This window comes from Pteropus vampyrus, unplaced genomic scaffold, assembly GCF_000151845.1.
Source record: "Pteropus vampyrus isolate Shadow unplaced genomic scaffold, Pvam_2.0 Scaffold239, whole genome shotgun sequence".
Lineage (NCBI taxonomy): Eukaryota > Metazoa > Chordata > Mammalia > Chiroptera > Pteropodidae > Pteropus > Pteropus vampyrus.
In genome coordinates this window covers 495,994-507,349 of record NW_011889020.1, presented here as the reverse complement: position 1 = coordinate 507,349, position 11,356 = coordinate 495,994, and the positions used below count along the sequence as shown (strand labels likewise).

The 11,356-nt window shown below is 61.5% G+C and overlaps 3 protein-coding genes across 4 annotated transcripts in view; all 3 read right to left on the bottom strand.

The window, feature by feature from the left end:
- LOC111728946 overlaps nt 1–1,473 on the bottom strand; it is an 8,089-nt gene extending 6,616 nt beyond the window's left edge. The window contains exon 1 of one of the 2 annotated variants that reach the window (XM_023519867.1): nt 1–1,473. The gene's annotated coding sequence lies outside the window, so the exon portion shown is untranslated. The other variant, XM_023519868.1, reaches the window with a different exon arrangement.
- The window catches only part of SLC17A9 (solute carrier family 17 member 9), a 28,833-nt gene extending 22,110 nt beyond the window's left edge, over nt 1–6,723 (bottom strand). The window contains exon 1 of the mRNA XM_011374135.2: nt 1,480–6,723. Within this exon, the coding sequence (XP_011372437.1) occupies nt 1,480–1,535 (56 nt within the window). The 5' untranslated portion in view covers nt 1,536–6,723. The remainder of the gene's footprint in view (nt 1–1,479) is intronic.
- Nucleotides 6,724–6,922: 199 nt separating this feature from the next.
- Nucleotides 6,923–10,561, bottom strand: GID8 (GID complex subunit 8 homolog). Its single transcript, XM_011374062.2, has 4 exons — nt 10,432–10,561; nt 9,265–9,461; nt 8,763–8,960; nt 6,923–7,719 (listed from the first exon to the last, which is right to left on the bottom strand). Exons 1-4 carry the CDS (start codon nt 10,547–10,549, stop codon nt 7,546–7,548), a joined length of 687 nt encoding a protein of 228 aa, XP_011372364.1. The 5' UTR covers nt 10,550–10,561; the 3' UTR covers nt 6,923–7,545.
- Between the last annotated feature and the right edge of the window lie 795 nt (nt 10,562–11,356).

Here is an 11,356-nt window from a genome sequence, read left to right as displayed (position 1 = left end):
AGGAGGGCAGCAAGCTGGAGAGGACGTGTGGGTCCAAGGCTGCTGGTCACCCCTGCCCCTGTAATGCTGCTGGAGAGTGGCCAGGCCTCCTGGGCCACTGTGAGCACACACGTGGCAGCCCATGCCCTGGGCCAGCCGAGCCTGCAGTACTTACTGCCACTGTCACTGTCTATTCAGGTGTGACAGCTCGACTCCACCCAGGACCCCACAGCCCCCTCCAGGGCTCCTGGGGCCCTGCCACCACAGTCCTGGGCGTGAGCACAGCACCTTTCTACACCACGTGGGGGGGGCGGCGGGGGAGTAGTTAAGGCAGAGCCAGGCAGAGCCAGTTCAGCAAACTGTCATTAGTCACCCGAGAGGAGAGTTTTGGAGAGTTTGCAGAGTGCTCTATGGCCCTAGGTAGCCAGCAGCATGGGGAGGGAGGGAGGGAGGGAGTCGGAGGAAGGCCCCGGGGCTGTCTCTGGGCGCGCGCACACCCCGTCACTCGGCACTCAGCTAACCCCGGGACATAGGGCCATCACTGGGGCTTCCGAGCGCTCATCTCGGCCAGCCCGTCCCCGCTCTGCTCGTGGTGCCCTGTCTCCTTCTGGCTTCTTTTGAACATCAGCCTCTCTCCATCTTCCCCACTAGCTCTGCCTTCGTTTTGACCCAACACTGGGGGGCTGTCCCTTAGGGCCTTCCTGCCCCCCTGTGCTGGTGGGGGGCAAACGTAGGAAGATTCCATCATCTTGCAGGAAGTAGGGGGAAGTCCCTGAGAACTCAAAGCTGGGGGCAGGCTGGCCCTGGAATCGCAGGGCCTGACTTTGGGCCTGGGATCCGGCTGGCTTGGCGTCAGGCCACGGAACCAGAGCCAGGGCTGAGCCTCAGTGGCCTGGGGGCTCCCCTGGGGACCCCACCTGGTTCCTGGTTGCTATCTGCCCGCGGCAGCGGATAGTGCAGACAGATATGAAACGGGTGGGTGACCTGCCTGGGCCTTTCCTCCCCCACTGGGCCCTTATCCACATCACACACGACACATGATGGCAGGAGTCAGCCACCCGGCCACAGACTCCGGCATGTGCTGCCCTCACAGGCCCATGACTGCCCTGCCAGGTGACCCTGGACTGTTCCTCAGGGCCCTCAGGTGTGGTCACAGGTGTGATGCTCCTGGCAGGGCCAGTTTCAGGGCGTGAGGCCATGCCCGGGAGCCATCCCTCTTCCTGTCCAGGTGGGTGGCCCCCACTGGGGAAGGCCTCCCGGGCCGCTGCTTGGCCTGCACACGCTGCCTGCATTACTCCTGGGCCCCTGGGGAGGGCTGGGGGCACGCCTGGGGCCCTGGGGCTGGATGGAAGGGAGGCGGTCCGAGGTTGGGGTACCTGTGCGCTCCTTCCTCCCGGGGCAGGGGCTGACCCCAGGCAGAGCGCAGGGGGCCGGGCAGCGGGATATCTCCGAGCAGGACGCACGGCTCCCTCCCCACCCGCCTCGCGCCGCACCACCGACCTGGACCACTGGGCGTCCTCTGCCGAGTCCCTGCGAGCCGGCTCCGGCGGCGGCATCAGGCACAGACGGCCGCGGCGCAGTGAGTACGGGGCCGGCTCCCGCCCCGCCGGCCCACGCGGGCAGCGCCGCCCAAATCCACGTGTCAGTCCCAGCAGCGCTTCCGTCCGGCGCTCCCAGGACGTGTCGCCCCCGGACTGCCACCACAGCGGGCGGGCCGCAGGCGGAGCACACGTCGTGGTCTCCGCCCCGCAGACGTCCCGGGGGAGGCCGGCAAACCTCCGCGGTCAGATGCTGGGTCCCCAGCCTCCCGCGGCTCCCCGGAGTATGCCTGGCAGCGTCTGGCCGGCGGCATGGCGCGGGGGCTCGCCGGTGGTGCACGGGGAAAACGGGGCTTCGGAGAGGCGGGGCCCGTGGCGATCCTGACCCCGCGCCGGCCTTGGACACACTGCTGGAGGGAAGTCTGCAGGGCCGGCTGTCAATGAGGGTGCTGGTGGTCCGCACCCCACAGGGCCGTGAGCATGAAACGGGAGTCAGGGGTGGATTAAGTGTGAGCCTAGAAAGACTCAAGGTCAACTGGCTTTGCAAGTAGATCTTTGGGGGTGGGCTCTGGTCTGTGACCCTGAACCAGGGGCCAGCGCTGGGCGGCTGAAGCTGTGTTCATGCAGCAGGTGCTCGCTGGAGGGGCCGGAGTTCCTCCCAAAGCTGCCTGCCGAGCTTCAGGAGGCCCTCGCATGAGAAGCCTGCCACATAGTCCCACCCTCGTGACAGACACGGCCAGCACAGAAAGGCTGGGACACTGGGACACTAGGACGACTGTGTCCCCAGCCACTCTGCTTTCTCCAGCTGCCGCCTCTGCGCACACCCCGGCCCTCCGCTATCCCTCCCCACTGAGGCCTGGCGCCCGGGCCAGCTCCCAGCACGAGGGGGTTCTTCCCACACTTAGGACAGAGCCTAACCGTCCCTACACCACGACCAAAGCTTGAGACTTGTCGCTAAACTCGCTTCCCATGACATTCCACCCTCTGCCTGATACTTCGCTCCCCTCTGCCGCACCAGCTTCTTTGAAGTTTCTTAGGGAGACCCAGGATCGCTTTGTCGTGGACACTTGATTACCTAGTCCCTTTCCTCCCAGAGCTGGTGTTCTGGGCGGAGAGACACAACACAGACACGGGGTGCGGGGGGAGCTGCTTCTGCCATTGGGCGGGGCGGGGCTGTACCCCTGAAAAGATGTGTATGGGGTCTGTTCCAGGGGAGGAGGAAGCAAGCAGATGGGGACAAGGGCAAGCCACTCAGGTACTCGGGGCATGCCCTGGGGCCCTGGGGCTGCAGGGGACCCAGCGGGGTTGCGGGGAGAGGAACAGGTCAAAGCAGCGGTGGCAGTGCAGACCCCACAGGCCTCGGGGTCCAGGAGGCCAGCGGGGCTGAGGGTGGGAGCCATCGGAGCATCGCAGATCACTTGGCTATGTGGACAGCTCAGGGTGACCAGCATGGAGGCGGGGAGGACACAGCCACTGCAATGCTCCAGGCGGTAGCGAGGCAGGAGGGCTAGGCCGAGTATGTGGGCTGGGTGGGCAAGGGATGGGGCGGGGTCCGCCTGAGGGGGCTCAGGGAGCAACGCTGGGCTTGGCGGGGCCTCCCGTTCTACGTCCTACGGAGGAAGGTTGGGGAGGGTTTGTGGCAGCCACTGCAGCTAGAAAGTGTCACATTCCATAGGGAGCCTACAAACACTGGTGTCGGCAGCAGCCGCGGTAGACACACGCTCTGCAGGCCTGATTCTGTGCGCTCCCTCCGACCCAGCCCACCAACTGCCCTTGACGTTCACGGTGAAATGACCGGGGGCTGTCAGCGGACAGTCACAGTGAGTTGAACGCCTGTTGTTCGAGAGAGGGGTCGATGTCGGTGACGGAGCTGTCCCAGTGGGGATGCTGGCTCCTCTCGTCCGGGTCTCTCGTGCGGTGACATGCCACAGAGGTTTCTTCACAGCCCCCACCTCACTGCTGTGCTGCCACTGCTCCCTCACAGCCTGCAGAGCCAGCCCCACTGCGCGGGCCCGGCCACCACAGCCCCGGCAGACCACGTGGCCCCGGCCACCGCGGCCCTGGCAGACCATGTGGACCAGGGCCTGGGGCCCCGGCAGACGATGTGGACCAGGGCCTGGGCCCCCCCCGGCGCCCCGTCAGCGCTGCCCGCTCTGCAGCCCACCACGCACCGTTCCTCCCCCTGAAGATGGGGGTCGGTAAGTGGCACTGACAGATGACCTCGCCCGCCGCTGACGGGTAAGAGTGAGAAATAGTCTTGGCTCTGGATACGACCTGTGTGAACCAACGGTGGGAGACTCCCCCGGAGCAGAACCGATCCCGAATGGCAGGGAAACTGAACTGGAACCCAGAAGGACGAGCTTCGTGGTGACGGGCTCTGCAGCGGCTCGTCCTCCGGGTGCTGGTGAGGTCAGCTCGCGCGTCACACGCACTGCGGTGTGGCACCTGTCTCGCAGAGATGCAACTGCAGGGCCGCAGACACCGCAGGCGGAGCCCCCTGGGCCAGCACACCCAGACCCCACCCACCGCGGACCTGCCACCTGCTACCTGCCACCGGGGCTGGGGCCTGCTGACCACCGGGTGGGGGTGGGCACGGGGAAAACAGCTCAAGACAGCCCGCCCACCACAGGAGGGTCTGCCACTGCCAGTCCTGCCCACGGCCCGTCCTCACCGCAAGGAGGACGACCTCAATGGCGTCGCGGAGCTCAGGCACGACATTGAGACAGGCGGGGCCACGTGCTGGGCACCCGGGCTCCCACTGCTGCGGGCGCTGTGTCAGCGGGAGCCGCCGGCCGCCTCCTGCAAGGCGGGGAGAGCCACGTGAAGAACACGAGGACGGTGCGGGCACGTGGGGGTGGCAGGCTCGCCCGTCCTATTCTCGTCCAAGAGGCCTGCGCGTCCCAACGGCCACATCCCACAGTGCCCCACTGCGGCACAAAGCCCCTCGCTTCTGTACTTCACCAGAGGGCACGGCCACTGTCACTCCACGTCCCTGGCAGTGTCCAACAACCGCTCACCTGGAAGATGCTGCCGGCCGTGACAACACGGGAACCGCGGCCCGAGGGACACAGGCCTGAGCACCGGGAGCAGGGCCTGCGTGGGTGTGGCCGTCCCACTGACCCACGCGACTGAAGCCCTCCCATGCCGGCCGTCACGCAGGACAGCCAAGTCGGCCTCAAAGCCGCGGGGCGCGGCCCGACACCCTGCTTCCTTCCCACGCACGGGAGTGAAGCGCCAGCTCTAAGGCCAGCGACAGGTTTCAAGCGAGACAGGCACACACAGACGAGGCAGGCTGGGAGCGGCTCCGAGCGGGGACGGAGCGACAGCTAGGCGTAAAGGGGCGACACTCGGCGGCCCTGCCCATGTCCAGCTCTAACTCCGCGACACTCAGCGACAAGGCGGCAGCAACGCGCTTCGTTCTCGTCCTCCCTGGACCATCTTTATGGAAGAAAAGCTTTCAGAGGACCACGCTGAGAAACGGAAACACTTCGCTGCAGAATTAGGGAGCAGCAGCCAAGGCAACCTCCTCTGCATTTTCCAAATCCCCGAGGGGGACACCCGCCCACGGGACCGGCACGAAGCCACAGGGTCCAAGTGCGACGACACTCGGCAGCACCGACAGCAGGCGACGGCTGCAGGGTTTGCGAGACCCATGCCGACGACACGACTTACCACCGATCCACAAAAGCAAAAGAAGACACATTTCTGGACACGTGAAGAAACAGCACACGTGGTAGCAGAGCATCATCGTCGGAAGCCACCCTGGTCCAGGCCGACGAGGACCGGCGCGGACGTCCTGTGTCTGGCGCGAGGTGTGTAGGCCACTGTGGCCACCGCTGCCTTGTGCCTGCCGCTCCCTTCACACGGAGACCCGGCAACGCAGCCGGGGGGCCTGCTCCATGCCTGTAACGCAGCGGGCACGATTCTCCCCGGGACCTCTGGGTCGGCCACTCCAAAGCCTCCAGCGCGCAGGACTGAGAGACATCCTGGCCCCTCAGAAAAACCGTCCTCGACGTGTTTCCCCTACACGTCCTCACAACGCGTCCTGACTGGACAGGATCGCCTCTGTGTCCCCGAGGCCTCCCACGGGGCCTCTGCGTCGCGTGCGGCGGGGGGGACCTCCATCTCTAACAGCAGTGTGAGAACCGCGCACCTTTTCTGGAACCTGGAAACCTCCGTTTGAAGGGCCGAGTACGCTAGTTCTCACCTCCTCGGCAATAAGCCCTATGCTAGAGTTTCCACACGAGGCTGAGCCTCACACAGCTGCCGTCGGGGACAGACCAGAGCACCCTCTAACCGTATTCCTGCCAGGCATTTTCTACAAGAAAGTGTGAAATAAAGACTCTCTGTAACGTTACATTTTAATAAACACGACAGGAAGGTCCGAGTGAGGTGAAGCAGAAGATTCGCGCCATCCCCCAAATGGCTTAGTTTGCCGAACACGCAGACTGCCAAAAGGGGGCTCACGGGGAAAGACTGCGAAGCCACTGTCTTCGGAGGCTGCAGCCCGCTCGCAGGTCGGGGGAGTGAGGGCGGCGAGGACGGCACCTGGCTCACTCCGAAGTGACTCGCTTGCCGAGTTGGTAAGCCAAAGGGTGACGCTCGGCCTCAGAACCGCTCCGTGACGTGGCAGGCGCGTGACGAAGGCCATTGGGTCCCAGGGCTCTGCGGGGAGCCCCTGAGCTGACTCGCCACAAGCACACACCTCAGACCCTCCCGTGACGACGGCGTCAAACTGATTACGTGCCAGTCACGCCGTGAGCGGCCTCATACGCACTGTGACACGGGTCAGGGAGATGGGGACTCCCTGCGGCTTTCCCAGAAACCGACTTCCGGCTCCACCTCTCCTCGTACCTGTCACCGATTCCGCTGTGGGTGTCATTTCCCTGAACACTAAAAGTCCCTTTCTTTCCAACTTGTGACCTCCGACCTCAGAGGAAACGACCCTGAAAGGTCACATCTGAGACGATGATGGGCGGAGTGGGTCAGCACTCCCAGGGAGCACCTCCTCCAGACGCCCCCCGCAGGGTCAGCACCCCAGTAGTCCACAAAGCCGACGTCTCACGCCCGGCGTGAGGGACAGAGGAGAGCACAGGATGGGGAGGCTACGGACATGGCCGACACGGCGGAGCGAAGCCGTGGACAGGCGCACGTGCAGGCCGAGGCCGGCCGCACGCCGAGGCTGGCTGCCGTCAGCACGGCACGCCCTCCTAGGCACACGGACCAGGCACTGTGCTCCCCCAGCTGCCTTCACCACGGGGAACAGCCCCCGAAACGTGTGTTCAGATGACTGAGACTTTCTAGAGGCCACTTCGCTCATTCTCGACATCAAAGAGAAACCTTTATTTTCAGCAAACCTAGAAGCGAAAATTCATGGATCCACTAGGAAAGAATCTCTCACCACATACAGCACCAAAATATATATTTGAAAAATTAAAAAACACGGCCCCACCCGTCTCACACACGTCCCCAGAAGCCACACAGCCCAGACAGAAAGGGAAAAGAAATCACACTCGATATCCTCACACATGGCAAGTCTTTGAGTCAGGGTTTACAAATTTATAGTCTTTCCTATGAAAAACGAAAGAAACAGGACACCGAGGAGGCGAGGGAAACTTCTACACCATGGCCTGAGGCGGCGGAGAGGGTCAGGAAGCTGTGTCGCCTGCCTGCGAGCGGACAGAAAGCAAAGCTACGGTCAGTGCTTCTCGACGGGGTGGGAGGCCTGAAGGCTAACTGGTGTCCCCAGCAGCCTGGCGCGCAGTGGCCAACACATCCCTCAGGAGCAGGAGGCCACACGCGCTGGGCGCCACCGCCACCACCGCCGCCTGCAGGACGCCACCGTGCAGTCGGCCGTCAGGCTTCCAGAGACGCTTCTTCCTCTGCGAGCTGTCCAGCCCTTAAAAGGGTCGCTTTTCCCTTTATAAGAAGATGCCGAGTCGAAAATCGTAAGGGGGGGAAGAGCCGTCTCCTGCGCCGCCGCACGCTCCGGAGCTCCTGGGCCGGCCGCGCGGGGCCGCCCGCTGACCTACTTGGGCTCCTCGATCACACCTTTACTGAGGTCCGTCATTTTGGGATATTTTACTTTCTTCTGGTCCAGCTCATTCTGAGCCCAAAGGAGCAGTTTCAGTAACTTTGCCAGCTTGGGTGTAGACTCCCGGTTTTCGTAATCGAGGACAGCTTGGTTCACTTCGCTCCACACCTGGAAGAAAGGGGAGCCGATGACGAGCACCCACACAGTGCCGGGTCTGGGGGCGCGCATGTGAAACACTGGAGCCCAACCACACGGGCGAAGCTGCTCGTTCACCCAAACTAGCACGACGCCCGTGCCCGGGAGGCGGGCACTCTGGAGGGTGCGAACCCACGTCTCTGCCCAGGGCTCGTGGTCTGGCAGCAGACGCCACGTGTGGCCTGGCGGGCAGGTAAGGGCCACGAGCCAGGCTGGCGGAACTGTGAGTAGAAAGGCAGGATGGGGTAACACAAGTTTAAGAGCACACCTTCCAGCACAGTGGGGGTGATGGGGACAGGGAGCTGCGTCTGGGAGGTGACAAGCCACCAGGTGGGCTGGAACGTGGAAGCAGCAGCGAAGACGTTTCAGAAGCAAGTATGGGATTTTAAGCAAAAAACACTGGGTCACCTACTCCTAAGAGTCTCCAGACGAGCAGGAGGAAGGTTAAGATGAAGGAGACAGATGGGCAAAGGCCTGCACAGAGGTGACCTGGGACAATGTGGGTCTTAACTGCAAAGGTCTCGTGCCTGCAGAGGGTCTCAGCCAACACGCAGCCAGCGCTCCGGGTCCCCGGGAGCTGCGGCAGCAGGCGGGAGTCCGTGGGCATGGCAGCACGCACTGCTCCGCCAGCTTCTAAGGGGACCTGAGCATCTATGGCCGGGGACCTTTGGGGGCGGGGCTGTGACCACTCCCCGCAGGTACCGAGGAACCTATACACAGTAGTTCACTTCTGGGGAAGTCAAAGCTACACACGGTTTTTCGACTACACACGACAGGTGACCTAAACCCCGCGTTGTTCCAGGGTCAACCTTCTAAGGAAGTCACAGCTCTGAGCTGTCCCCAGTTTGACACTGTAAGAGAGGGCACACGAGAGAAAAGCTGATGCTGTCGCACCGCAGTGCCACACGTCCAGAAACGAAGCCTGCCACTCGGCAGCAGCCTCACTAGGCACCGTGTCTGTCCGGAACCCCCACTCTGGAGCCCGCCCAGGGGAGCGGGAGGGCGCCCCGTCTCACCTTCTGCCGCTGCATCATGTTCAGCAGGTCTCCGAAGGGCGACTCCTCGGGGTTGTCGAAGGCCAGCAGCGCCAGCGTGCGCTCCATCTCCGTCAGGCACTCCCTGCTCTCCTCGCCCTGCTCCGCCAGCTGCGTCTGCGCGAACTCCAGCGCCGCCTCCGTCTCCCGCTGGCGGATCAGCTCGATCAGGTGCTGTTGCTGGTCGGGGCGAAGGCAGACAGGCTCACACCCGCCCCGGGCCAGGGGCGGCCGGCGCCGCACTGCGCTTCCGCGCCCACAGGACGCCTGAAAGGCCACTGTCCTGGCCTCCGAGTGACTACACTCGCACTAACAGCAAGAGGCTGCTTCTGAAACCCAGAAGAGAACAGCCAACTTGAACCCCTTCCCCACAAAGATGAAAACAACATCCCGTCCGCACAGACTGGCCTCGTCATATCCGAGTCATCACAAATCACCCAACTCATTGAACGTGCGCAAGCCGGGCCCTCTCGGCCAAACCCACCTGCAGGTGGAAGTATAGATAGCGGTTCGTGTCCAGCAGCTCTGGGTGGAGGCTGTTGATCAGGGCGATGGCCTCCTGGATCTGGCCTTTCAGCAGCATCTCGCGGATTTTGATTCGCTCGTCGAGGGTTTCCAGGTCCACACTCGGCTCGATCCCGGATTCCATGCGAAACTTCTCCGCGGCTTCCTTAAAGCCCTCTGCAATGAAAACCATCCTCAGTGCTCGGAAAGCCAGTGAGACGTGACTGCAGAGCCCCTCCGGCGCTAGGAGACCCATTCGCCTCGAGTAACCAACCCGAGAGGTTCCGCAGTGACACCTCTGTGGTTTCCCCGGTATGCCCTTGAAACACAGGACACTATCTCTTTCCGCCCCATCCAAAACCGCTCCCCCGCCAGCCGGAGGCGACAGGAACGCATGGAAGCCCGCTATGCTGCTGTGGGCCCCTCGAAGAGGCTGCCATTCTAGGTCCAGTGGCAGCAGGTCTGTCCAGGTGAGGTGACATGCACTGGCCACACCTTGCAGCCTGCAGGGACCTGCCATGTTCACTCCAGGGAGTCCAGTTCTCCACGTCAAAGCAGTGTGTACCTCTCCCCGACCTTCTCTCCACACACACACACACACACACGGGGTGATACTTCCTCCTCACCTTAGAAAAAAATCTCAACAGAACCTATAATGGGGGCACTGGTAGCTAAAGGGAAGGAGACATCTGGGCTTCCCTACCCTGTAGAGTGACCCTTTTCCTTTCTGGTGTCAAGGGGGACTGAGTGTTAGCTACAGACCACTTTGGTGTCCCCCCACGTGCTGCCCCTCCCCCTTTCCTCCTCCGAGCTGGGAACCTTCCAGAAGCAGCCCAGCACACTTTACCAGCCTGGCCAGAAAAGACCCATGACCTGGGCTTTAAACGTACTTCAGAACGTTAATCATCTCAATTAACTACAAAACTGTCCATAGCCAAGAAACAGGTGTTCGCCTGAGGTTTCAGGGACCTGGAACGATGACCTCACTTCTAGAAGAGGGTGTCTAACATCGCGACGTATGAAGCCGAGCTAGCGCTGCGTTTCCACGACGTCTGAACACGTGACTTCACCACGGAACCTCAGCGGTGTGGTTCCCAGTGCGTGGACACAAAGGGAGAATCAGCAGAATCCCATTGTAAGCCATTACCTGTGACCAGGTAGTTCATGATGAGACGATTCATGTCTGCTCGCTGGACATGTAAGTTATTGAGTTTTTCCATCCACTCATCTTTCGTGATTTCATCGGATTTTTCTGCATAACTCATTCTGATTTACTTCTACAGGAAAAAAAAATTTTTAAGAATTGGTGAAGAGCTGTGTAACGACCGTGTTCACTTCAGACACAAACACAGCGACGTAGTAAAAAGTAAAAAGGAGAGAAGGAGAAGCTATTTTAAATCTGAAAAAGAGCAAGGTTAAGGATCAAGAAGAAAGCTGGGACGTTCAGAAGATGGGATGAACTTTCCAAGGGTCTTAGAACCAAGAAGTCAAGAGGTCAAGAGGTCGGCCGGGGTCAGACCGAGGAGGCCCTGCCAGGTAAGAAAGGCGCTTAGACAGATTCTCCCCTAAGCGCAGAGGACAGCACCAGCTTATGCACCAGGGGCATAAGCTGAAGAATCATGCGATGGCGCACGTGCTCCAAAGGAGCTCGCCATCGTCCACCCGGCAGACTGACAAAACCAAAGTCTGACGAGACCAGTGTTAACGAAGACGTGGACCTCAAAACGCTCTCACGCGGCTGTCAGAATAGACGGAGCTGCAAACGAGGAGTACACGTGCTCAGCTCTCCTTGTAAAGCTGAGCACGTGTACTCCTCACGGCCCAGCGATTCCACCCTGCTAGGCTGATACCCCCCAAAACACACCACGGGGCACCAGACACAGACAAGCCTGCTCACAGAAACACTGTTCAATACGGCAGAAACACGGAGGCCCCCGCTCAGACGTTCATTCAACAGGTCTAAAATACTTGGGCAGATATACTTTGGAATCCAGAATTTTTTAGATTGCACAGAATACACAGTACAATCTACAACACATTATATGCCAACCTCTCTAGGTCTAGGGCAGCAC